The following is a 27,846-nucleotide window of genomic DNA, read 5'->3' as shown; positions in this document are numbered from 1 at the left end:
TCATCTGACTTGTGTAAGTAAAGGGGCTTAATTGCTGAAATCAAGCACTAAAAGCACATCTGGCAGAAATAATGAAAGGGGCAGTGCAGTTAAACCTGATATCCTTTTTTTAATGATATTTCCACACAGGTCAAAATAACACTGAAATTGTGAAAATGATAATGCCCTTTTTGTGTAAGAGCTGTTTGAAAAAAAATACTGGAATTTCAGCTTGTTCAGGTGGAATCAAACTTTTTGTCCCTCATCATGACGTCACAATGTGATCTTATTATAATAGACCAATGACTGTTCATCTTGGTAAGGGGGTGGGCTCTACACATCCTATCAGCCAATCAGGGCTGTGTATGTAAATATCTTCAAACTTGTTCAAACGCCCACACGATCAGACTGAGCATTTGAAGGGCCAAAGGAGGCTCAGGGAAATAAATGATCAAATATATTTTAGATTTATTTTCATTAAATAAAAAGTGATTTATTAGACATACAGTGATTTAAACATACAATTACGATGACTGCATGGGGGATATTTGTTTTGTGTGTGGTGGCAACGATTTAGCAGTGGCGGGCACTGCTGCTAAATGAATATAGGGGAAACACTGGCACTCTTTTCCCTATATAGTGTACTACTTTTTACAACAGTAGTGCACTAAATCGGGAATAGGGTGCCATTTAGGATGCAGTCATGTTTATCTTAGAATTTTCAGATCTAATGTGATCTCAAGTGATATGATCTTGTACTAGTGTTGTCATGAGAGCATGTGTGGTTTATTGTGATCTCCTAAAATTGTGTGTGTGTGTGTGTGTGTAGGTGGGTAAAACTGGAGCGGAAGGTGCGGTGCTGGAAGAAGCTAAAAACATCAACAAGTCTCTGTCTGCACTGGGCAACGTCATCTCTGCTCTGGCTGAAGGCTCGGTGAGATGACAGTAACACTCCACTCTGCTCCCTTGGTGCTGGGGAGAATGACTGCGTCCCGAATGGCACCCCTATCCCTTATGTAGTGTACTTTTGAAAAGTAGTGCAGTATGTAGAGAATAGGTGCCATTTGGGACTCAGATGTCAACAAACAGCTGTTCTAGCAATAGGGGAGGAGATGGGGTACATATTGGAAAAATACATATTTTTCTAACGAGGACATTTTGGAATTATGGGGGGGGGTGGGGTGGGGGATATGGTAAAATATGCATGTGAAGCACAAAAGCACCATACACATCTTTCCATAAGTCAAAGATGCGGCAAACGCTTATAAAAGTTTTCAGTGAGTTGGCTAGATTGCACACACAGATCTGGGACCAGGCTTTCATTTATTACCCTCCAGGACAAAGTGATTAGTGTTGTAGATTGACTGTGAAGCTCATGTCCCTCTCCCCTCCTCTCTTCAGACCTATGTCCCATACAGAGACAGTAAGATGACCCGTATCCTGCAGGACTCTCTGGGTGGTAACTGTAGGACCACCATGGTCATCTGTGCCTCACCCTCCGCCTACAATGAGGCTGAGACCAAGTCCACACTGATGTTCGGACAGAGGTACGCTCTCAGCGCCTGGACTGTATATTAGTGGTTCTCAACCTTTTTTGGTTACTGTACCCCCAATAACATTTTCATCTGCCCAAAGTACCCCCTCTATACAACTGATCATTAGGCCTATGTTCTTCGGTCATGGCTAGAAGGGATCCAGCTTTTGTCAAATTAATGTCAGATTTGACTTTTCGTAGCAGGTTAGGTGAACTTATGCTGCAGGTTAGGATAATTAATGAGCGAATTAATGAGTTGCCCTTCGTGCCCGCTCCCATACCCTATAATTCTGTATCTCTTTGTGACTAATTTGTATACAGGAAGACCAGAAAAGCCACATCCCTGATTGGCAGATGGGTGGCAACCCTGATTAGAAGCACCTGCTGCTCATCTGTTCTTTACAAATGCTGTTTTGAATTAAATAAAATTGTACCTACACACTGAAGGCTGTAAAGCCGAAACGTCTGTGTACGCTATCGCTGATGCAGTAAAAAAGTTTAAAACATTGAATAATGAAGTAAGCTTTATGCGACATCTTTTTGAGTGCGAACCCATTGCACCTCTTTGTTTAGGATAATTAATGTAACAGGTTAGGAGAATTAGGTTAGTGTTAGCTAAAATGCAAAAAATAATTGACTTTTGCTGTTAATTTGGCAAAAGCTGGATACCATCTAGCCATGACCATGTTCTTCTGAGTCTTCCCAAGTACCCTGGTGTGGATCGGCCAGGTACCCCCATTTCTACTATTAACTCTGAGTTGAGAAACAATGCTGTAAATGACCCAGAACCAAGAGTGGCCCCGTGTAGCTCAGTTGGTAGAGCATGGCGCTTGCAACGCCAGGGTTGTGGGTTTGTTTCCCACGGGGGGCCAGTATGAAAAATGTATGTACTCACTAACTGTAAGTCGCTCTGGATAAGAGCGTCTGCTAAATGACTAAAATGTAAATGTAAAAATGTGTTAAAGTCAGTCAGTGGACGGAAGTGTTATAAATGTCAATTGAATGAAGGTACCACAGAATTAAATAGAACGGGTGAATTATTGGTTCTCTATGCTTAGTATGTTAGCCATGGCTGTGATAGCATGAATGTACTGCAGTGAAGTCTGTATGCTTTATGAGTGGTCGGAAGTGGTTGCCTTGCCAAACACACTCCCACTCTGAAAGGTAACCGTTGTTGCTGTAACTTTTGTTGTTGTGTTACCTCAGAGCAAAGACCATTAAGAACACAGTGTGTCTGAATGTGGAGCTGACGGCAGAACAGTGGAAGAAGAAGTATGAAAGAGAAAAGGTGAAGAACACGACCCTGAGGAGCACCGTCACCTGGCTGGAGAACGAACTCAACCGCTGGAGAAACGGTGAGAGAAGAAATACGTAATTATTCAGTTGGTGTTCTAGGATAATTGATTATATCATGAATAACGCTCGTGTACTATTTTAGGATTAAACAGGGTCGCGGAAACCGCGTTTAGAGTAAACTGTTTCCGTTGCAAAATAGTTTGTGACGGTGTGCACTAATAAATATGACCCAGAAAAGTGTTGTGTAGATACCACAGAAGCTGACTTTCTTCTCTAACCAGGGCCTAAAATGAACTTTTATGTCCACCAGCCACTGGCAGGTAGATGAAAAAATCCGATTTTTTAACAGCCAAAATATTTGTTTGCCGTAATTACATTAAAAAAATAAACAAAACGGATGACCATGTTTTGTAATGTTTCTAAAACAAGACAAGTAATGTGGTATATTGTTCAATTTTATAAAAATGTTTGTGATCTAAGTCTTTTAAACAAAATGTTCAGATGTCCCTTTTAAGGGCGGGAGGTTACTGTGGTAACAGGGCCACTTGAGTCGTGTCATCTGTGACTGAGATTTAGGATCTGACTAGGGCGTCTCTTCGTTATCAGTTGAAGCAGCACAATCAAACTAACGTTGAAAAACAACCGTACTTGTGAACAAAATGATGTAAATATCCAAGAAACATGAGGACAAAATCTCACTTTGTAGACTTTATAGTAAATTAGACCAACTTTTATGCCTGTGCACAGCACCTCCAAAAATGAATCTATCAGCACTTCACTCAGAGCGCACAGCTCTCCTGCCAGGCAGTGTTGCTGCCTGAGGTGGGATGTAGGATTCATATTTCTTTGTGCGATTAGCAGCTTTGAAACAAAACAGCAGAAATACTTTGAAAAAGGCTACTGCAATGGATCGCAACTCGCACGTGCTCATACTTAACTTTTGACTATTTTTATTTGCGAATGTAATGCTCGCATTGTAGAGCACTGCAAATTGACCACCCGCCAACGTGTCTGGTAAAATAGACATTCTTACCAATGCCTAAATCTACCCACATTTGGCGGGTGTTAATTTTATGCCCTGTCTCTAACCCTGTCTGCCTGTGTCCTTGTCTCCCTCCCTCAATCCCCCCTCCATCCTTGCCCCTCCTTCCTTCCCCTCCCTCCCTCCCCTTCCTCCCTCCCTCACCTCCCTCCCTCCCTCACCTCCCTCCCTTCCCCTCCCCTCCATCCCTTCCCCTCCCCTCCCTCCATCCATCCATCCCTTCCCCTCCCCTCCCTCCATCCCCTCCACCATCCCTGCCACCCCACCCCTCCCTCCCTCATCCCTCTGTGCTGCCTCCTGTAGGTGAGAGTGTGCCGGTGGAGGAGCAATTTGACAAGGAGAAGGCTAATGCTGAGGTCCAAGCTCTAGACAACGTGGTGAACAATGAGAAGATGGCCCCCTCGCCCAGCATCCCAGGGGTTAAACTGACCGATGCAGAGAAGGAGAAGTGTGAGGCTGAGCTGTCTAAACTCTACAAGCAGCTGGACGATAAGGTAAGGGAACAGAGCTTAACACTGCAACTCCCTAGATTCTATCTACAAGCAGCTGGATGATAAGGTAAGGGAGCAGAGCTTAACACTGCAACTCCCTAGATTCTATCTAGACAGTGACGTTGTACACACTGAGGTGCCACAGAGATTTCCATGAGGTAGTCATTTAAAATGTTTTATTGAGGATTTTGGTTTCCCTTGACAACAACACTTTGGTCTCAACAACACCCTTACCATCTCTCTCTCTCTCGCTCTCTCCCTCCTCTCTCTCTCTCCATCAGGATGATGAGATCAACCAGCAGAGCCAGCTGGCAGAGAAACTGAAGCAGCAGATGCTGGACCAGGAGGAGGTGAGCCCCCCCTACTGCCACACACAGACCCCTGCCGTGCCTCTACTGCCCCCTTGCCGGGCCATTCTGTTAACTAGGCCATCAGTCTGCCTGGACAGGCTCATCAGGGCCAAGAGAGGGGGTCAGACTGTTAACCCAGACACAGCCGGGTTAAAAAGGCACCTATCAGCCTACTGCTAGAGCCTGGGGAGAATCGGACATCTAAAGCATGAAACACTGATAGGTACTTATCACAGTGGGAGGCCCTTCCTTCTCTTGCTAGAACAAAAGCGGTACCTGCTGCATGCTGACCCGGTGGAGACGAACCTACCGTTTCTACTTGTCAGTTGCCAACATCTTGACTTTGAGCCAATCAGAGAGCACAAACCCCCACGTGGGGGTGCTGACAAAATAGGGGATTTTCTCCGTACATCCACGGATGAGCTAGTCACACTAAATATGCAATGTAGGCTATGGAATGGTAGCTAGCTAAGTGCACAGATGCAAAGCACAAAACACTAAATACTTCCTCCAAGCTCGCTAACCACTGTAGCTAGTATTGACATAATTAAATCACAATGGATTAGCTAGTTTCCATGAAACAGCTGCCTGTGTTAGCTGCCGAGTTAGTGCAGTGTCCTTAGCTAGCTAGCTTTCTACAAAATAGCAACATTAGCGCAGATAGCTTGGAATCCAGACCATAAGCAATACGCACGGATAAACATTGCCAAACAACGCTAGTGCCACCTTCTAGTTTGGAGTATTTTAACAAGGCTGAGTGGCTGACGACTTCCAAGGTCTTTGTGGTGTGAACACAAAAGAGATTGACAGCCGACACTCAAACACTTGACAATCCTACAGTGTATCTGAGCTTTAACACTGTCTCTGTCTCAACTCAGCCTTCAGTAGACTGGATTTTAATTACAGATGAATATTCAGAATGAGTAGGGACTTATTAATGGCTACCCCCAGCCCTGGGTTGTGTTCAGTAGGGCACAACGTAGCATAATGTTCTGCAACAAAGCATACATCTTCTTATTAGACAAGATCAGGTAATACCTCCCACCTACCTGTTTCGAAACATTTTCTCCCTACTGAACACCACCCTGTGTTCCTTCTCCAGCTGCTGGCCTCGTCACGTCGTGACCATGACAACTTGCAGGTAGAGCTGAACCGTCTGCAGTCTGAGAACGAGGCGTCCAAGGAGGAGGTGAAGGAGGTGCTGCAGGCCCTGGAGGAGCTGGCTGTTAACTATGACCAGAAGAGCCAGGAGGTGGAGGACAAGACCAAGGAGTTTGAGGCTCTCAGTGAGGAGCTCAACCAGAAATCGGTTGGTTTTATTTTCAGTTACGTGTTACACAATGTTACATGTTGGAAATTTGATAAAACTTTCATTTAAAGAAGGAGAAAACAAATTCCTTCACAAACTAAACTCACCTTGGTTGATGACTATGTGCCAACTATTGCAGGTAGAACATAAATAGATATGGAGAATAATGAATGACAATATGATATGAACTGAATATATGAAATTATATGAATTTGACGTTTGTACCTGTAACACCCCATACCCCCCATTAACCACAGCCACATAGTCAAAATGGATTATATTGTAAAAATTAATGAAAACAAAAAATCAGAAGAACATTTTTGAAATAGGTGGGGTTTATGACTTTGTGGCTGTGGTAACTAGTGACAACCAGGCACAACTCTGATATAAAGTGTTTTTTGTCAAAGTTACCGGGATGTCTTCTGTCCTACTTCTATCAGTACACACAGCCTAATCATTACCAAACTGCTATTCCATTTTTTCTGTTCATCAAATTCGACACTCAATGACCTCCATACATCCAGCTACCTGCTGGAGAAAGATTTTGGGCGTAGTTATCCCTCTTGCTTCTTCCTCTTTGGTCATTCACAAACTTAACACACCTTGGTTGATCACTATGTGCCAACTATCACAACCTAAGGGGGGGGGGGGGAGTACTGCTGGTTTTCTTTGCTCCCTGATTAATTGATTGTCACTGATTTAGCTAGAGTGTACACAGCTAGTGTCGGAGGTCAGCTGTTGAATCATTAAGTCCCTGATTTAGAAGAAAGTAACGAAACCCAGAAGTGTTTTGAAATCAACCTGTACTGTTTGTCCTCCTCAGAGTATCCTGGTGTCCATTGACTCTGAGCTGCAGAAGCTGAAGGAGATGACCAACCACCAGAAGAAGAGGGTCACTGAGATGATGTCATCGCTGCTCAAAGACCTGGTAGAGATCGGCATCGCCGTGGGCAGCAACGACATCAAGGTACGCATCATCATTCAGTGCCACGCCAGCCAGTCATGGAAGGGAAGCCTAGAATTGGGATACTTTTTGGGGATTCCAGGGAAGAGGGGGAGCCTGTGTGGCTCTTATAAGTATCATTTAACCTCATCCCAAACATATGTAACCTCATCCCAAACCATACGTAACCTCATCTCAAACCATACATAACCTCATCCCAAACATACGTAACCTCCTCCTAAACTATGCATTAGTTACATTGTCTGATGCATGTCTTTTGCACGGTGACATTTGAGTCTAACATTTGTGCCTTTACCTCGTCTCCTCCCCCTTTCCCCCCTCCCAGCAACACGAGGGCAGTGGTCTGATAGACGAGGAGTTCACGGTGGCTCGTCTGTACATCAGTAAGATGAAGTCAGAGGTGAAGACCATGGTGAAACGCAGCAAGCAGCTGGAGAGCACCCAGGCCGAGAGCAACGAGAAGATGGACGAGAACGAGAAGGAGCTGGCCGCCTGTCAGCTACGCATCTCCCAGGTAACCAACGTCACCTGGAACAAGAGGGCTCGGGAGAGGGTGTCACAGGGTGGCTGTCACTCAAATTAAAATCGAATCACTTCTATTTCAATTCAGTGAATGAAAAGCAATGAGTAACATTTGGATAGGGAATGGGGTTACAGTTTACCTCCTGAATTCACTGAATTGAAATGAAATCTACCCCAACCCTGGTTCCATGTATTGCTCCATTTTCACTTTCTCTCTCTCTCCCCCTCAAGCACGAGGCTAAGATCAAGTCCCTGACAGAGTACCTTCAGAACGTGGAGCAGAAGAAGAGACAGCTGGAGGAGAACGTAGACTCTCTGAATGAGGAGCTGGTCAAGATCAGCACTCAGGGTGACTACAACCGCTTTAATTTATAATTTATTCATCCTTTATTCAAATAGGAAGACCTGTCCCCAAGAAGGCACATCACACATTCATTATTGAAATGTGTATTTTTATATATTATTTTTACAAACCCATGGACACATTTGGCTACAGGTTGACACCCAGCTTTTCAACAGCAGGGCTCGACATTCAGGTACATTTTCCAGTGGTACATGGGTCAGTGCCAACTGAAAGCTACTGGCCCGATAATTATTTTAATAATACTGGCCCGGGTCCAGATCTGACTGGAAAGCGAATGGTGTACATCATTTCAATAGCAGGTGATTTTATCTTTCATTTGTGGGCTGAGCAAGTAGGCTATACAGGGTTCATACAGACATTGGTAAGTCAAATTCAAGGACTTTCAATAATTTTTTCAAGTACTTAATTGTAATTTTCAAGGACCTACATTTTATATGTAATTGTTGTAATAGCCTATAGAAAAAAAGTATGCATTACCACTTTAAGAATAATTAATATTTTTATAGGCCTACCCAATGGCATTATGCATTGACGTTCACGTTATTTAAACATTCTAAAATATGTCAGAATGTGGGCAATGCCTGGCTAAATAGACAGCATGCTCCCGACACAAACACTCTATGAAGCCTGTCCATGTGGTAGCTAGTCAGTCTTGCCATTTGAGATGTTGATGAGTTATTGAGGGGTTATTGTATCATGTTTTAAAATGAGAAAGCGACCCCAAAAAACGTGTTCCCTTTGTAATAGAACGCTTTGTATGGAAAACCAAGTTGAAGCCAACATTCGACGTCGTCTTGCTCATAATAACTGCAACAGGTTAGCGCAACACCCTTCAATTGAAACGGCGGAAAACAAATGAAAACGGCTACATCTCGCCGTTGAGCCCTGAAATGAAATCACAGAATAGTTATACTGAACAAAAATATAAACGCAACATTCAACGGTTTTACTGAGTTACAGTTCATTTAAGGAAATCAGTCAATTTAAATACATTCCTTAGGCCCTAATCTATGGTTTTCACATAACTGGGCAGAGGCGCAGCCATGGGTGGGCCAGGGAGAGCATAGGCACACACACTGGGAAGCCAGGCCCAGCCAATCAGAATAAGTTTTTCCCCACAAAAGGGCTTTATTACAGACCGAACTACTCCTCAATTTCATCAGCTGTCCAGGTGGCAGGTGAAAAAGCCGGATGTGAAGGTCCTGGCGTGGTTACACATGGTCTGCGTTTCTCTAAAACAAAGTTGGAGGCGGCTTATGGTAGAGAAATTAACATTAATTCTCTGGCAACAGCTCTGGTGGACATTCCTGCAGTCAGCATGCCAATTACATGCTCCCTCAAAACATGAGACATCTGTGGCATTGTGTTGTGACAAAACTGCACATTTTAGAGGGGCCTTTTATTGTCCCCAGCACAAGGTGCACCTGTGTAATGATCATGCTGTTTAATCAGCTTCTTGATATGCCACACTTGTCAGGTGGATGGATTATCTTGGCAAAGGAGAAATGCTCACTAACAGCGATCTTAACAAAATTGTGCACCAAATTTGAGAGAAATATGCTTTTTGTGCGTATGGAAAATGTCTGATCTTTTTATTTCAGCTCATGAAACATGGGATCAACACTTTACATGTTGCGTTTATATTTTTATTCCGTATATTTTGGAGCTGTAGAACTTCTAAATCGGCTACCATAACTTCAATGTCTTTTCAAGGACCCAAATAGCCTAGAGAAAATGTCAGATTTTTAAGGTAGGCTATTCCAAGATTCAACCAATATTTTTTACTTTTTAAATACCTGGTTTGCATACCCATTCTTGCCTTAGTATTTACTGGTAGATATCATAACTTGGAACATCTTTTGAATCAATTTTATATCTTAGATTACAAAACAAAAATCACTGGCCCGAGCGTGCCAAGGACTGGGATGATCGATTGGCCCGGAGGGTTTCCAAAACCTCCCCGGGCCAGCGGGCAGCCCTGTATGTCGAGCCCTGAACAGTATAGTGCTATCTAGTGGTGAAATGATTGCTGACACACATCTACTTTTCTCCCCTCACAGAGAAAGTCCAGGCTATGGAGAAGGAGAATGAGGTCCAAACTGCAACTGAAGTAAAGGTAATGACCAACAGTGGATTTCTCCTGACAGGCTATTCTTTCCTCACTTGATAACTGATAATTCCGATTATTCAAACTTTATGTGTTGGTAATCAGTTGTATTTGTGTACAAGATTCTCCATGATTGTATGTTTGAATCCTGTATGGGCCAAATATACTCAATATATATCTTTGTCAAAGGTTACTGCTATGAAAGTCCCTTTAGATAAGTGTCTGCTAAAAATACTATTATTTTGTGTTGGTACTCAGTTTTCATATATTTGTTGGTCACTAGTTGTATATGTGTCCGTTGATCCTAGGAGGCGGTTGAGCATCAGATCCAGTCTCACCGTGAGGCCCATCAGAAACAGATCAGCAGCCTGAGAGACGAGCTGGACAACAAGGAGAAACTCATCACTGAGCTCCAGGAGTAAGGGAACACGCACAATCATTCCTTGAGGCTCATCGGACACAAAAATGACATATGGAACAACTGTTCTTTTGTAGTTAGTTGCCGTCTCTGTCTCACTACGTCTGGATCTGTCTCTCTCCAGTCTGAACCAGGAGATCATGCTGGAACAGGAGCGTCTGAGGGTGGAGCACGAGAAGCTCAAGTCCACCGACCAGGAGAAGAGCCGCAAGCTGCACGAGCTCACGTACGTAAACACACATCCAGTTGCCATCGTACACACAATCGATATATACACACAAAGGTGTCCTTAGCTGATTTGCCTGCATAAATGAGAAGAAATACATGACTAATGTCTGCAGCCATATGAACAGCTGTGACGTGGCAATGGGGAATCACTGATCTGGTTTTGTGTGTGTGTTACAGGGTGATGCAGGACAGGAGAGAGCAGGCCAGACAAGACTTGAAGGGGCTGGAGGAGACTGTGGCTAAGGAGCTTCAGACGCTACACAACCTCAGAAAGCTGTTTGTTCAGGACCTGGCTACCAGAGTCAAGAAGGTAAAACGCACTGAGTTAGCTTTTTACAAGCCAGAGATGCACCTTTCCGCCCCCTCATTATCATTTTAGAAAGACCAAGAAGGAACCATATGAATCAGTTACTTTATCAGCCCTGTAATGCACAACGTTCACATATTGCCATTACATTGCAAGAGCGACCGTACCATCATCACCTGGACCGGGACAGTGCGGGACACACATCCTCGTTCAAATCAAATTTGATGTTTCATGTGCCGAATACAACCGGTGTAGACTTTTCCGTTAAATAAAACTGTTCCCTTAACCCTGGCCTGAAGCGCCCCACTTTAGTGTTACCCTGTTGAATGTTTAATGAACCTCCTCAGCAGACAAAAGAGGGAGGCATTGGTAACTAGGTCAGCCTGTAGTTCTCTTCTTCAAAGGTAAAGATTTAAATACGATGCTGTCTGTGTCCCAAATGGCACCCTATTCTCTTTATAGTGGACTACTTTTGACCAGGGCTCATAGGGTCCAAAGTAGTGCACTATATAGGGAATAGGGTGCCGTTTAGGACGCATCCGCTGTGCTGCTGTGATTCAGACCCTCAGTGACTAGTATGAGGTTCTTCACCAACCCTCGGGCTCCAGGCTGTAGCTGGCTCACATAGATACGATGGAGAGGAGAGAACGGGTGACCCTGGATCACTGCAATAAGTTAGATTAAAAGTCTCTTATCAGCTCTGAGTCACAAATGTGATATTTGTGGTATTTTATATTTGTTATAAGCTTGTGGTACCACAATTCCACCTTGAAAGTATATGGATCAGTGAAAGGCACAATGTGGTATATTAATTTACTGCTTCCCAGTGATCATTTCAAACTCTTAACTTGTGGCTTTAATGGAGCCTTTCACAGAAAATGGAGAAGCGTGTGTCTCATAAATGATAAATAAATGGAGTGATTGATAAATGTGCTATAAAAGTAAATGTTCTGTAAAATGTATGTTTTCTGCAGAGCGCTGAGATGGACTCAGATGATACAGGGGGCAGTGCTGCTCAGAAACAGAAGATCTCCTTTCTGGAGAACAACCTGGAACAGCTTACAAAGGTCCACAAACAGGTAAACAAACAAAGAAACACACACAAATACATCTGATGTTATGAGGTCTTCCATGGCAGAGAAGTATCCTGCTTTGATGGAATGGTATGGTTCACTAAAGTCAGTAAGCAGGTACAGACCATAGAATTAGAATGGTATGGTTCACTAAAGTCAGTAAGCAGGTACAGACCATATAATTAGAATGGTATGGTTCACTAAAGTCAGTAAGCAGGTACAGACCATAGAATTAGAATGGTATGGTTCACTAAAGTCAGTAAGCAGGTACAGACCATAGAATTAGACTGAGTAGAATGCACGTCCCCATTCATTTCAATGACGCCATAATGGGTTCTATGCCTGTTCATTCTGTGCCCTTTATTGTAATGGAAGGCTCTGTTACAGACATGCCAAATTACTCCAAGATACAGGTACTCTTCTGTCAACACAAATGTTCTTCACACATCAAAAAGATACCAAGGACAACTGCAATGTGACTGAAAGAAAGACCGAATTAATTAGTGTGAAACCTGTATGATTGGTCACAGTCTCTGTCTATTCCTCCCTCTCACTCACTCACTCACTCACTCACTATCCCTCCCCTCCTCTAGCTGGTGCGTGATAATGCAGACCTGCGCTGTGAGCTTCCTAAACTGGAGAAGCGCCTGCGTGCTACAGCTGAGCGAGTCAAGGCCCTGGAGTCGGCCCTGAAGGAGGCCAAAGAGAACGCCGCACGCGACCGCAAACGCTACCAGCAGGAGGTGGACCGCATCAAAGAGGCCGTCAGGGCCAAGAACATGGCCAGGAGGGGCCACTCTGCTCAGATTGGTGAGGAGCGAGGACACACATAGGCATAAACACACACATATTCATACACACGCAGTCATTAATATTCACACACACACTGATTTAAGAGTTGAATGCTTGCTTTTTATTCCGAAAGATCTGTCCTCTGTTCTGCCTGACATAATGTTTTTGTCTATAATACTATAAATACATTTACATTACATTTTGGTCTTTTCAGACGCTAAATAGTGATGCCATTAGTGTTCCTTTGATGGTATGTAACCTGTGCTGTGCCTCTGTCCTCCCCAGCCAAACCCATCCGGCCTGGCCAGCCCCCTGTGGCGTCCCCCACCCACCCCAACGTCAACCGGGCTGGGCTCTTCAACAACCAGCCCACCGCCATCAGAGGAGGAGGGGCCAAGCAATGAGGGAACAAGAAGTAAGTCGAGGCCTCTCAGAAGACTTTACTGAGCCAGTCTGATGTTCGGTTGGGTAGAAAACGTTTCGAAGCCGGGAGGCACTACCTGAATTTGTCCAATAAGAACACAGATACTCGTTTTCCGTGGCATTAATTACTACTGAACACGACCCTGTTTTATAGACAAGGCAGAGATGGCAGCAGAGCTCAAACAAGTCTTGCTTTACCTCCACTCATTTTGTCTTCTTGCTCTCTTTTTCCTTCAGTTGCTGAAGAAGATAAACATAATCACAGAAGATGCAAAGATCACCCACAGGAGCTGGCATTCCACTATACAGAACTTGTCACGTGACATGGGACGATTCTTCCAGTATCAACATTTATATATATATATATGACTATATATATGTAAGAAATAGACACAGGCTGTACAGTTCTTTTTCCTGATCCTTTTGTTTTAATGTATGAATGAAATTGATTTCCTTACAAAACAAAAGACAGAGATCAAACAATAGAATAAAAGTGCAATCTTGGCGCCTGGCGAAATTAACAACAACATGTAACTAATAACGCATACTCGTAGCTCGTCCATTTTATCTATCGCACAGCAGTTTGTCCATTAATGTCCTAATAGGTTTTAGTCTGCACTGTGCCAAGTTGAATGTATGTCGTCGCAGGTTCTCCGAAAAATAAAAATAAGACAAAGTTTGGAAGATCCGCTGAGAAGCATCCTAGCCTGATTATCCATGTACAGTATATCATCAAATTAACCCTCCTGTCTAGATTGATAAAGCTTATTTTAAAGGTATAAAAACACTACTGTCCTCTATTGTACAGTTAGGATGAGCACTAACATATTTTTTTCTTTAACGTTTGTTTCTTACGGAGCTAAAATGCTGTAGTAGAACACATCTTCAGGACCATGCACCTGCGATTGACAGAAAAGGACTCCCAAATGGCATCCTATTCCCTTTATAATGCACTACAAGAGCTTGGTCAAAAGTAGTGCACTAAATAGGGAATAGGGTGCCATTTGAGACGCACCCTGTTGGATAGAACAACTGAGGAGAATGGCAGACATGCAAAAAGAGTGAGATTTTGTCACATTAGAAAATGAAGCTGCTTCAATGTCACGCCTAAGTCCAAGATATCCAGTGGATGTTAATGTACTGTATGATGACATTATAATGGTTGAACTGCAATGTTCCCTAGTACTGTATGTATATCAATATCAGCATATGCAAGCGCTGCATATCCCGTTTGGTAAAATTGAAGAAATGCAACATCTTGGCCTACTGATGTCAATGTTATCACTGAAGAGAAAAGTATGTCAGTGGAAAGATTACTTCTTGGACCACAAAAAAATTGTTCTAGATGCTTGACTATTCTGATCATTGACTGTCCTGATGAATTTGTAAAGTTTATGATGTCACTATGCCAGCTATCCCTCCATTCCACCTATCATAAGAAAATATGAAAACGCTCTATTTGGAAGATGACGTTTAAACAAATGTCCTCAGATGAAATTATAGAAATGGGTTGACTTTATTTTCCATTGGTTAGTTTGTGAGAGAACTTGTATGAGCCCCTCATTTTAGACTATGAGTGTCATTGTTTCTTGATGTGTGCACATTTTGTTTCTGTGCCTACTGCCTATGCGTAGTTGTGTGGTTTGGGCATACATTGGAGTGATTCTGTTTTTCTCTCTGTATTCAACTTTTTTTTCTTCATCTGTGTGTCTGAATCTGTCAACAAAAGTCTTCAGCAGCCCAACTTTTTCATTTTATTACACTGCACACTTGCCTCTTGTATGCAGGCTAACAAGGCAGGGGTTTGCTTGGGGGAGTGGTGAATTGGGATCTGCGTCTACACTCACATGTCCAAACTAGCCAATGCATTGCTTCATTCTAAGTAACCTTGTCTCCTTCTAATAGTGTCTAGTGAACAAGATTACATGCTAATGTGGATATAGGAACGGTGCCTGTCTTGTCCAAGCAGTCGCCAATCTTCATAACACCATCCTCCCCTAGCTACAGTCGATAGATGGCATCTGAGTTATTTATTGCTGTGTCAGCAGGATAAACGCTTTAGACGCTGTAATTTTTTAAACTTCCTAAATGGGTTTTTTCTTTTTTTGTTTACCTTTATTGATTTGACTATTTGTATCCATCTCTATCAGAAAATGAAATGATTCAAAACGTTGTCCTTCCTTCCCCTTAATGAGTGTAAAACTCTGAAGCATCTGCAAAGAAAATACTGTCTTATAGCCCAGTGCTGTACATACCTGACTATTATGAGTGCAATATGGATCAGTTATTGTGAAGAAGGTTTAACAACACAAGGATTAAGTGAGGGAGTGGGACCTGCATTTAAAGCAAATTAAAACAAACAAAAGTCTCCTGACTTTTGGTTGATCATTATCATGATGCGTGATTGGGTTCGATCCCCGGGACCACCCATACGTAAAAATGTATGCGCACATGTCTGTAAGTCGCTTTGGATAAAAGCGTCTGCTAAATGGCATATTATTATTATATTTGAAGTTGAAATTTAGCCTGAAGCACTTTTGAAATGTATCTTGGATTATAACTGTAGCTGTCGTAACTGTACCTGCCATAAAGGACCGCTCAAATACCGATTCTGCTCTTTTTCTGCAAAAGAAAAACAAACAAGCAAAGCATAACCGGACTTGTTCTGTCTTTGGGTTGTAAACTTAAGTAATCATAATGAAATGATTGTCCGAGAACTCGTGGTCTGGCCAGGTTAGGACGGCCTGCACTGTCTGTGTAAGATGCAAATTGTGTGTGTGTATATTATATAACGGAGATCAAATTGCAGTGAACTGCACATCGTTATCCTCAAGTGCTTTCTGTAGCCTTGTTTCCCAAGATTTTACCCTAGAGATTAAACCAATAAAGTCTCAAAGAGAGAAGTCAGTGCACTACTTACTCGTTTATCGTGGTCAACTTTTTTTCATCAGGAAAGGGAAGGAAACACTCCAACCTTGCTTTCAACGGTCAATGAATTAAGCAGCGAAGTGAAGGAAATTCGGAGGCCAGTGGAAATTGATAAACATTTACATTTACCTGCTTCTTTATTAAAAGTGAATGTTTCCTCTTTGTGGTTTGAGTTTTTACTCACAGAAGGGAGATGCTTGTATTACATGGAAAGTATGGGATCCATATATCATACTGATTGGGTCACGACAACACCCTTGTCTGATAGAATAGTACACGTAGTTTAAAAATGCTTGTTGCTCATGGCAACGATTGCCCAGCCCTACCAGTAGATTACCTGCGTTCAATGGGCCGTAGGATGCACTGGCCCATTCACACCAGCAGAGCACGCTATGGTACTGTCACACGCTATCAAATAACGGAATCTGATCAGTGAAAGGCAAGCTATTGTACATTTTGGTGATATGGTTTCAGTAATTGTTTTACTTAGCTTTGCCAGGACTGGCTTTTCTTACAAAGAATAGTGATTTATTTTTGGTGAGGATAATTTGGCAAATCCTAATGTGGCAACTCCAAATCCCCCATAATCTATTATTAAATAATTAGATCATTGTTGGGCCGTCTTGAATAGTCTGTCACAGATTTGGTTTGAGATGGTAACCGATGGTGCCTCAAGAAACCGAGACGGTAAATTATGAGCTCTTTCTTTATGGAGCTCAGTCTTGATGATCACCAGACCGGTGATTTGAATTGGTATTTGTATCATCATCACCGGTATTTGAATTGTCAGATTATCATTGCAACTAAAAGATACCCATATCAACCCCATCACGTTACACATGGGATATAGTAGCCTATAGGCTAAACCAATAAACCACATTTGTTACAAATTAAACTGTAATTCGGAACAAATAACATATTTTCAAAATTAAGACTGGTAGAACAGCTTTCAAAGAAAGCCAGTGGTAGCCTATACCCACTGACTATTGACCACGAGAGGGCATGCCAGGAAGCCTATCGTCCATCATAGTTGGCAGACAGACAGACTGGCAGGGTGGGAGAACCGACCAACCCAACGCTCACAAGCGATAGCACCACCGCAGAGTGAAAACGAGGCGGGGGATTGTGAATACTGAATACAGAGTTAGCGTACTCGAGTCGCATACTATCTAGGAGCAGTTTAGACCAATGATATATCTGGAGGAAAAGTTCCGCTGAAAACAACCGCCGTTCGCCAGCTTATTATTTGAAGAGAAAGAAGATACCGTTAACAAGGTGTGTAGGCTACATCATTCATCGCAAGACCGCGGATAGCTATTGGTTACTTCCAGAGTTACCTTGTTGTAATGCATTGTTGCAAAACGACTGGCTACTTTTGATTCTTCGACCTCGAATTCCTTTACAGATGGCTGCATTAGAACCTACTGTTGTTGTGGTGTAGTAACATATAACTATATCTATAAACGTGAGCTCTGTGATATTTAGGCTACAACGCACACAATCATGGCAAAGGAGGCGGGGGATTGTTTTGTCTCTGGGTGATATTGGGGTGCCAATATTGTTTTGGTTGTACGTGGGTTTCACGTGATACATTGGCTGCATTTTTGTACAACGCATTGGTTTCTTAGCATAGGTAGCCTGCAATTGGTTGGCAAATTATTCCTAACACGTCTAATAGTTCGATATTAATCACATCTGTGTCCAAAATGTTTCATTAAGGGATCATTTTTCCTCAGCTTTGCCTGCACCACTACTAACGTTAATGGCACTTGCCAGACTTTTGTGGTTTCAGGGTCTTTTGTTGACATTGAATATGGATTAAACTCCTTTTGTTGTATTTCAATGGTGCTTTTCCATCTAGACTTACCCCCACACCAGCGGGTCGCCAGTGTTTTATGTTAATTTTAGCTCTAGCGTTATTGTTTCCATCAGGAGTGATGGATAAAAAGACTTGTGGCGAGCAGAATCAACAACCTGCATCATTCAAGACTGTTGCTTTGTGAGACGGTGTTAAAGTTCACAGTTAGCCATTGTTATGTAAATGCAAGCTGAAAAGTACCCAGGACCTTGCCTTGGCTCTAAATCAGAGCAGGTCTGCTAGAGCCTAGTTACATGCTTTTTGGTGTCCATTACTGGGCATTACAGGAAAGCCCATTACAAACCACCGCCATAGATTTTTCAACTAACCTTTTTTTCTTGGCGATACATTCTTTCTTCGTTTTTGATTCGGTGAAATGTCCGTTTCCGGTTGCAGGTGGTTCTACAAAAACCAGCGAAAACTCAGATATTTAATCCATGTTTTTGCCTTGCAAAGTTGTTGAATGCAATGCTTCTTTGCTCCATTACTTATCCCCATCCACACACGAATATACAACTAAAATTGATAACATTTGAACAGCAGTAGGCATATATGCACATGTTGTTGGCTACCGCACAGCCTTAGTGACATATGTTATTCTGTTTCCAATAGAACCACTGCGACAAAGGCATGTAGAATCTGTGTTTTGGTGCTTGCGTGGCCAGCGATGCGCAGATGTGTGAAAATAAAAGCATAGTTAATGTTACTTACATAATGATAATCCACCCATCATCGTCAGACCTTAGGAGGGGTCCCCAGTTTGCAGATTTTTTTCTTTCTAATAATAGGACATATTTTTCTACATAATAATTTTCAGTAATCCATTTAGTGTGTGGCTGTGGATGTATGGAGAGATCATCACAAAAAGCAGATGCTTTAGATCAGGGGTGTCAAACAAATTTTGCCCCTGGGGCTGCATTCACCTCTTCAACGAGGTCCGGAGGGCTGCACTGAAAACGGGTTATTTTTTCCATCCCCTTCAAAATTTGGAAAAATGGTATTTTAGCCATCGTTTTTCGAATTTTCGATTCTCCCTGACTGTCTAGCTTTCATTTCGGTGATTATTAGCGAGCTCTGGACACAGTCAATAAACTGTATGAATGTATGCCCCATGGGCCATATGTTTGACACCCCTGCTTTAGATCTTATCATGGGGCGCATACAGTGGGGAAAAAAAGTATTTAGTCAGCCACCAATTGTGCAAGTTCTCCCACTTAAAAAGATGAGAGAGGCCTTTAATTTTCATCATAGGTACACGTCAACTATGACAGACAAAATGAGAATTTTTTTTCCAGAAAATCACATTGTAGGATTTTTTATGATTTTATTTGCAAATTATGGTGGAAAATAAGTATTTGGTCAATAACAAAAGTTTCTCAATACTTTGTTATATACCCTTTGTTGGCAATGACACAGGTCAAACGTTTTCTGTAAGTCTTCACAAGGTTTTCACACACTATTTTGGCCCATTCCTCCATGCAGATCTCCTCTAGAGCAGTGATGTTTTGGGGCTGTCGCTGGGCAACACGGACTTTCAACTCCCTCAAAGATTTTCTATGGGGTTGAGATCTGGAGACTGGCTAGGCCACTCCAGGACCTTGAAATGCTTCTTACGAAGCCACTCCTTCGTTGCCCGGGCAGTGTGTTTGGGATCATTGTCATGCTGAAAGACCCAGCCACGTTTCATCTTCAATGCCCTTGCTGATGGAAGGAGGTTTTCACTCAAAATCTCACGATACATGGCCCCATTCATTCTTTCCTTTACACGGATCAGTCGTCCTGGTCCCTTTGCAGAAAAAACAGCCCCAAAGCATGATGTTTACACCCCCATGCTTCACAGTAGGTATGGTGTTCTTTGGATGCAACTCAGCATTCTTTGTCCTCCAAACACGACGAGTTGAGTTTTTACCAAAAAGTTCTATTTTGGTTTCATCTGACCACATGACATTCTCCCAATCCTCTTCTGGATCATCCAAATGCACTCTAGCAAACTTCAGACGGGCCTGGACATGTACTGGCTTAAGCAGGGGGACACGTCTGGAACTGCAGGATTTGAGTCCCTGGCGGCGTAGTGTGTTACTGATGGTAGGCTTTGTTACTTTGGTCCCAGCTCTCTGCAGGTCATTCACTAGGTCCCCCGTGTGGTTCTGGGATTTTTGCTCACCGTTCTTGTGATCATTTTGACCCCACGGGGTGAGATCTTGCGTGGAGCCCCAGATCGAGGGAGATTATCGGTGGACTTGTATGTCTTCCATTTCCTAATAATTGCTCCCACAGTTGATTTCTTCAAACCAAGCTGCTCACCTATTGCAGATTCAGTCTTCCCAGCCTGGTGCAGGTCTACAATTTTGTTTCTGGTGTCCTTTGACAGCTCTTTGGTCTTGGCCATAGTGGAGTTTGGAGTGTGACTGTTTGAGGTTGTGGACAGGTGTCTTTTATACTGATAACAAGTTCAAACAGGTGCTATTAATACAGGTAACGAGTGGAGGACAGAGGAGCCTCTTAAAGAAGAAGTTACAGGTCTGTGAGAGCCAGAAATCTTGCTTGTTTGTAGGTGACCAAATACTTATTTTCCACCATAATCTGCAAATAAATTCATTAAAAATCCTACAGTGTGATTTTCTGGATTTTTTTTTCTTAATTTGTCTGTCATAGTTGACGTGTACCTATGATGAAAATTACAGGCCTCTCTCATCTTTTTAAGTGGGAGAACCTGCACAATTGGTGGCTGACTAAATACTTTTTTTCCCCACTGTATATATCTTATTGGTGCATAGCCTACAGGGGACCTGAACATCAAGATAAGCATGAATAATTCCCTATTATATGCGGTATAAAAGAGGGTAATCAACAAGTAGCCTAGTATTTTGGAGCTCATTCAATAGGGTGAGACCTCCCAAAGGTGAGCCATTGCCATTTTGAAAGGCATTTTTACTTGTCTGCCACGTTTTGATTTTGATCAATAACAGAGCAACAAGTTGGCTCAGTGCCTATTGCTTGAGGACTGACTGTATTTTGTTCTTCTTAGAGCAGAGAGTTTATCTGAGATGGATTTTATTTCCTTGGTTCACAACCAGGCAGCCTGCCACAGAAATTAACGACACATCACAGTCGGAGGTTGCGTCCCAAATTGCACCCTATTCCCTATATACTGCACTACTTTTGACCAGGGCCCATAGGGTAAATAGGGTGCTATTTGGGATGCAGACAGAGAGAGGGGAGTCAGTAGGTTAAAGCCTTCAAAAACACTGTTACTCAAGCTGTCAGTTTGATTGTTTCTCAGAAGTCGGACGTATTTACAGTTAGCTGTAGTTTAGAATGGGGTGATTTATGTGTCGGAAGTAATGCTGTGGCTCCATCACCAGAGTTTTCTTATCTGGGTTTTGAGGTTTGTTGTGGGTTTGATTGACCCCTCTTCCATAGAAGTCATCCATTGGTTCAATTGAGTTGCCAAATGAGTTTTTATAAGAAACATTAATGTGTTGAAAATCCCTAATTGTTTGCATAGTCAACTTACACACAGCTCTGACACACACACTTACCCCACCAGACATGCCACCAGGGGTCTTTTCACAGTCCCCAAATCCAGAACAAATTCAAGAAAGCATACAGTATTATATAGAGCCATTATTGCATGGAACTCAGTTCCATCTCATATTGCTCAAATAAACAGCAAACCTTGTTTCAAAAAACAGATAACGCCTCTTCTCTATGTGACCTAGATAGTTTGTGTGTATGAATTGATATGTAGGCTACGTGTGCCTTTAAAATTGTTTTATGTAGTTCTGTCCTTGAGCTGTTCTTGTCTATTAATGTTCTGTATTTCATGTTTTGTGTCGACCCCAGGAAGAGTAGCTGCTGCTTTTGCAACAGCTAATGGGGATCCTAATAAAATACCAAATACCATGGAAATCTCAGACTAGGAATATTACTGAGAACAACATTTTTGCAACCTTTTGTTACAACTATAGATTAGTTATAAACATAATATTAACATTCACAAGGTCTTTAGAGATCTTGACACTGCCTCCTTGGGGAATAGGAGCCTACAGTTGAAGTCGGAAGTTTACATACACTTAGGTTGGAGTCATTAAAACTCGTTTTTCAACCACTCCACAAATTTCTTGTTAACAAACTATAATTTTGGCAAGTCGGTTAGGACATCTACTTTGTGCATGAGACAAGTAATTTTTCCAACAATTGTTTACAGACAGATTATTTCACTTATAATTCACTGTATCACAATTCCAGTGGGGTCAGAAGTTGACATACACTAAGTTGACTGTGCCTTTAAACAACTTGGAAAATTCCAGAAAATGATATCATGGCTTTAGAAGCTTCTGATAGGCTAATTGACATCATTTGAGTCAATTGGAGGTGTACCTGTGGATATATTTCAAGGACTACCTTCAAACTCAGTGCCTCTTTGCTTGACATCATGGGGAAATCAGCCAAGACCTCAGAAGAAAAATTGTAGACCTCCACAAGTCTGGTTCATTCTTGGGAGCAATTTCCAAATGCCTGAAGGTACCACGTTCATCTGTACAAACAAAAGTTTGCAAGTATAAACACCATGGGACCACGCAGCCATCATACCGCTCAGGAAGGAGACGCGTTCTGTCTCCTAGAGATGAACGTACTTTGGTGCGAAAAGTGCAAATAAATCCCAGAACAACAGCAAAGGACCTTGTGAAGATGCTGGAGGAAACAGGTACAAAAGTATCTATATCCACAGTAAAACGAGTCCTATATCGACATAACCTGAAAGGCCGCTTAGCAAGGAAGAAGCCACTGCTCCAAAACTGCCATAAAAAAGCCAGACTACGGTTTGCAACTGCACATGGGGACAAAGATCTTACTTTTTGGAGAAATGTCCTCTGGTCTGATGAAACAAAAATAGAACTGTTTGGCCATAATGACCATCATTATGTCTGTAGCTCAGCTGGTAGAGCACGGCGCTTGTAACGCCAAGGTAGTGGGTTCGATCCCCGGGACCACCCATACACAAAACATTTATGCACGCATGACTGTAAGTCGCTTTGGATAAAAGCGTCTGCTAAATGGCATATTATTATTATTATTATTATTATTATTATTATTATTATTATTATCTCAAGACATCAGTCAGGAAGTTAGAGCTTGGTTGCAAATGGGTCTTCCAAATGGACAATGACCCCAAGCATACTTCCAAAGTTGTGGCAAAATGGCTTAAGGACAACAAAGTCAAGGTATTAGAGTGGCCATCACAAAGCCCTGACCTCAATCCTATAGAACATTTGTGGGCAGAACTGAAAAAGCGTGTGCAAGCAAGGAGGCCTACAAACCTGACTCAGTTATACCAGCTCTGTCAGGAGGAATGGGCCAAAATTCACCCAACGTATTGTGGGAAGCTTGTGGAAGGCTATCTGAAACGTTTGACCCAAGTTAAACAATTTAAAGGCAACGCTACCAAATACTAATTGAGTGTATATAAACTTCTGACCCACTGGGAATGTGATGAAATAAATAAAAGCTGAAATAAATCATTCTCTCTACTATTATTCTGACATTTCACATTCTTAAAATAAAGTGGTGATCCTAAAACGGGGCATTTTTACTAGGATTAAATGTCAGGAATTGTGAAAAACTGAGTTCAAATGTATTTGGCCAAGGTATATGTAAACTTCCGACTTCAACTGTATGTGTAACTCCCTGGAAGGAAGCTGAGGAGAAGTACGCCCGACACAAGGTCCTTGTAAGGGTGTGAAGGAAGAAGCCACTGGTAGACTCAACAGATGGTGCTCCATTCTGCAGATAGTACAAAGGAGTATTATATACGGTCATATCACACAGACAATGTGTCACCGTGTGGTGGCGAAGTTGTCAGTCACTTACCAACACTTTGTCCTTTATCGTAGAAACATAATGCCTCGTCCCATTCTCTGTCTACTCTAACCAACACTTACTGTATATCATGCAATACATTACAAGGAAAAATATACAAGTTGGCTACAATGCGTACCGTATGGGACGAGGCTACAGAATGCCCAAACAAAATGATTAATCCATCTTAGGAGATGGTGGCATGATGAAAAGCTATGTGAGCCTGTTAGGGAGTGATTGCTGTGGGTATGCAGCACCACTCGTGTTGCGCTTATCTGTAATATGTCTCCAGTCCCACCTCTTTACACCGTATGTGTCTGTCAGTGAGTCAGTCAGGCTCCCCTCTTCACACCCCTAGATGTGCTGGGTAGTGTAAGCTGAAGAGGGTGAGCTCTGGTTCCTGTGTGTGACACGAGAGTACGTGTGACAGAAGTACACATACACTTAAGGCGTCCGCATGCTTCCCAGCCGGAACAGTTTGTGCATACAGTGGGGAGAACAAGTATTACATACACTGCCGATTTTGCAGGTTTTCCTACTTACAAAGCATGTAGAGGTCTGTAATTTTTATCATAGGTACACTTCAGCTGTGAGAGACGGAATCTAAAACAAAAATCCAGAAAATCACATTGTATGATTTTTAAGTAATTAATTTGTATTTCATTGCATGACATAAGTATTTGATACATCAGAAAAGCATAACTTAATATTTGGTACAGAAACCTTTGTTTGCAATTACAGAGATCATGCGTTTCCTGCAGGTCTTGACCAGGTTTGCACACACTGCAGCAGGGATTTTGGCCCACTCCTCCATACAGACCTTCTCCAGATCCTTCAGGTTTCGGGGCTGTCGCTGGGCAATACGGACTTTCAGCTCCCTCCAAAGATTTTCTATTGGGTTCAGGTCTGGAGACTGGCTAGGCCACTCCAGGACCTTGAGATGCTTCTTACGGAGCCACTCCTTAGTTGCCCTGGCTGTGTGTTTCGGGTCGTTGTCATGCTGGAAGACCCAGCCACGACCCATCTTCAATGCTCTTACTGAGGGAAGGAGGTTGTTGGCCAAGATCTTGCGATACATGGCCCCATCCATCCTCCCCCTCAATACGGTGCAGTCGTCCTGTCCCCTTTGCAGAAAAGCATCCCCAAAGAATTATGTTTCCACCTCCATGCTTCACGGTTGGGATGGTGTTCTTGGGGTTGTACTCATCCTTCTTCTTCCTCCAAACACGGTGAGTGGAGTTTAGACCAAAAAGCTCTATTTTTGTCTCATCAGACCACATGACCTTCTCCCATTCCTCCTCTGGATCATCCAGATGGTCATTGGCAAACTTCAGACGGGCCTGGACATGCGCTGGCTTGAGCAGGGGGACCTTGCGTGCGCTGCAGGATTTTAATCAATGACGGCGTAGTGTGTTACTAATGGTTTTCTTTGAGACTGTGGTCCCAGCTCTCTTCAGGTCATTGACCAGGCCCTGCCGTGTAGTTCTGGGCTGATCCCTCACCTTCCTCATGATCATTGATGCCCCACGAGGTGAGATCTTGCATGGAGCCCCAGACCGAGGGTGATTGACCGTCATCTTGAACTTCTTCCATTTTCTAATAATTGCGCCAACAGTTGTTGCCTTCTCACCAAGCTGCTTGCCTATTGTCCTGTAGCCCATCCCAGCCTTGTGCAGGTCTACAATTGTATCCCTGATGTCCTTACACAGCTCTCTGGTCTTGGCCATTGTGGAGAGGTTGGAGTCTGTTTGATTGAGTGTGTGGACAGGTGTCTTTTATACAGGTAACGAGTTCAGACAGGTGCAGTTAATACAGGTAATGAGTGGAGAACAGGAGGGCTTCTTAAAGAAAAACTAACAGGTCTGTGAGAGCCGGAATTCTTACTGGTTGGTAGGTGATCAAATACTTATGTCATGCAATAAAATGCAATTATTTTTTTTTTTTATCATACAATGTTATTTTCTGGATTTTTGTTTTAGATTCCGTCTCTCACAGTTGAAGTGTAGCTATGATAAAAATTACAGACCTCTACATGCTTTGTAAGTAGGAAAGATCTCCTCTGCAAAGACGTCAACATTAATAACCAATTTTTTGAGTTATCTTCGATTAATTCGGACTATTTTGAGGATGTGTATACTGGCTACGGCGTCTCAAAACGGACAAAAAGTACTATTGCTGCTTTTTTCTCATTTTTCAAGTGAAGGTCATTTAAGGGAGTGTGTGAGCACACTCGTTCGGTTCGCCTAGCCGACTTCGGCTAGCCAGCCGAACTGAAGCAGGGCTGGAGCAAAAGCCTGCATCCCCAGTAGCTCTCGTGGACTCTCCAGGAGGATGGTTGACCACCCTGAAACATTACAATTAGAGCCAAATACTTTTTATGTCTTTATAAAATAATTCCCTCATTCAATGAACCAGGGATAAAAAAATATATGCTTGTCCATTCAGACAACTTAAATGTAAAATCTGCTTGTCCAACGATTTTAATATCGAGCCTTGACCTACCAATTAGTTATAGTGATTTTACTGATATACATTTTGTTTTTGAATTAGTAAGTAATTTAAACTCGTGTTCCGTTACCAAATTGGTCATCGCGGGGGCTGCGGGTGTGCGTAGCTGCGTGCTATGCCACTGCTTATAACTAGAAGTTAAGTATAATTATAAGAAATCTAAGATGTGTCAAATAAATTATATCCAGCTCAGGGCTCCAGCTATGCATTTGGTTTGCTAACTTGCTAGCTAAGTGGCTAGATGTCAAGATCAAGCTTTTGGTTACAGCAAACCCTGTTGCCTAAATTGTTTTGTGCGTATAATAAAATACAAATATTTTTTTTTTTAGAAATAGTGCCCCTTGTGTGCACATTCGGTAATACTGTATACCCCGGTATGGTACAGAAACTGTATGACGGAATGAAGATCTGGATACCGCCCAACCCTACTGTCTCTCTTCTCTCTCCAGTTAATATCACCTCTCAACAGCTTGAGTTTAGAGTTTCAATAAACCGGTAGACCATATATGGCTAAGCTTCCAGGTGACGAACTTAACCATTACATCAGTTTTGTTGACATGAGACCACAGATACAAGTAGCTTGTTAGTGGCTGGAGTGTACAACAGGTCTTTCTCTCTTGACCTTGGGAGGAAACCTTCCCTAATTTAGACTCAATTGATTCTTACAAATATTTAATTAGTTTCAGAAACCACCTGCAGGATGACCCCATATTCTATGATAAGTCAGAGAAGTATTTTGTTTTTTGAAGGCCTGTTGGACATCACTGCTCACTGTCCATTTGAGCTTACAAATGAAACGCACAGAGGCATATTTGTATATGTTGAGAATGACAAATCATTGTGGTCTACTGCTACAGTGAGGGGAAAAAAGTATTTGATCCCCTGCTGATTTTGTACGTTTGCCCACTGACAAAGACATGATCAGTCTATAATTTTAATGGTAGATTTATTTGAACAGTGAGAGACAGAATAACAACAACAAAATCCAGAAAAACGCAAGTCAAAAAAGTTCTAAATTGATTTGCATTTTAATGAGGGAAATAAGTATTTGACCCCTCTGCAAAACATGACTTAGTACTTGGTGGCAAAACCCTTGTTGGCAATCACAGAGGTCAGACATTTCTTGTAGTTGGCCACCAGGTTTTTTATACAGGTAACAAACTGAGATTAGGAGCACTCCCTTTAAGAGTGTGTTCCTAATCTCAGCTCGTTACCTGTATAAAAGACACCTGGGAGCCAGAAATCTTTCTGATTGCGAGGGGGTCAAATACGTATTTCCCTCATTAAAATGCAAATCAATTTATAACATTTTTGACATGCATTTTTCTGGATGTTTTTGATGTTTTCTGTCTCTCACTGTTCAAATAAACCTACCATAAAAATGATAGACTGATCATTTCTTTGTCAGTGGGCCAAACGTACAAAATCAGCAGGGGATCAAAGACTTTTTTCCCTCACTGTATATGTCTATTGCTAATGCAAATCACTATG

General features: G+C 42.4%; 2 protein-coding genes across 4 annotated transcripts in view; both read left to right on the top strand.

Moving 5' to 3' along the window:
• LOC121549974 (kinesin-1 heavy chain) overlaps positions 1 to 16,289 on the top strand; it is a 36,308-nt gene extending 20,019 nt beyond the window's left edge. The window contains exons 9-25 of the mRNA XM_041862011.2: positions 809 to 913; positions 1,381 to 1,526; positions 2,720 to 2,868; positions 4,155 to 4,345; positions 4,624 to 4,692; positions 5,795 to 6,001; positions 6,825 to 6,968; positions 7,291 to 7,479; positions 7,719 to 7,836; positions 9,912 to 9,967; positions 10,267 to 10,376; positions 10,501 to 10,602; positions 10,782 to 10,914; positions 11,886 to 11,990; positions 12,578 to 12,794; positions 13,062 to 13,191; positions 13,437 to 16,289. Coding sequence (XP_041717945.1) covers positions 809 to 913; positions 1,381 to 1,526; positions 2,720 to 2,868; positions 4,155 to 4,345; positions 4,624 to 4,692; positions 5,795 to 6,001; positions 6,825 to 6,968; positions 7,291 to 7,479; positions 7,719 to 7,836; positions 9,912 to 9,967; positions 10,267 to 10,376; positions 10,501 to 10,602; positions 10,782 to 10,914; positions 11,886 to 11,990; positions 12,578 to 12,794; positions 13,062 to 13,180 — 2,160 coding nt within the window. The 3' untranslated portion in view covers positions 13,181 to 13,191; positions 13,437 to 16,289. The remainder of the gene's footprint in view (positions 1 to 808; positions 914 to 1,380; positions 1,527 to 2,719; positions 2,869 to 4,154; positions 4,346 to 4,623; positions 4,693 to 5,794; positions 6,002 to 6,824; positions 6,969 to 7,290; positions 7,480 to 7,718; positions 7,837 to 9,911; positions 9,968 to 10,266; positions 10,377 to 10,500; positions 10,603 to 10,781; positions 10,915 to 11,885; positions 11,991 to 12,577; positions 12,795 to 13,061; positions 13,192 to 13,436) is intronic.
• Positions 16,290 to 17,167: 878 nt separating this feature from the next.
• The window catches only part of LOC121549975 (rho GTPase-activating protein 12-like), a 92,525-nt gene continuing 81,846 nt past the window's right edge, over positions 17,168 to 27,846 (top strand). For all 3 annotated transcript variants that reach the window (XM_041862012.2, XM_045210533.1, XM_045210532.1), the window contains exon 1: positions 17,168 to 17,402. The gene's annotated coding sequence lies outside the window, so the exon portion shown is untranslated. The remainder of the gene's footprint in view (positions 17,403 to 27,846) is intronic.

Source organism: Coregonus clupeaformis, chromosome 34, assembly GCF_020615455.1.
Source record: "Coregonus clupeaformis isolate EN_2021a chromosome 34, ASM2061545v1, whole genome shotgun sequence".
In the NCBI taxonomy this organism is placed as follows: Eukaryota; Metazoa; Chordata; class Actinopteri; order Salmoniformes; family Salmonidae; genus Coregonus; species Coregonus clupeaformis.
Note: the sequence above shows the minus strand (reverse complement) of the source record. Positions and strands in the feature narration are given on the sequence as shown.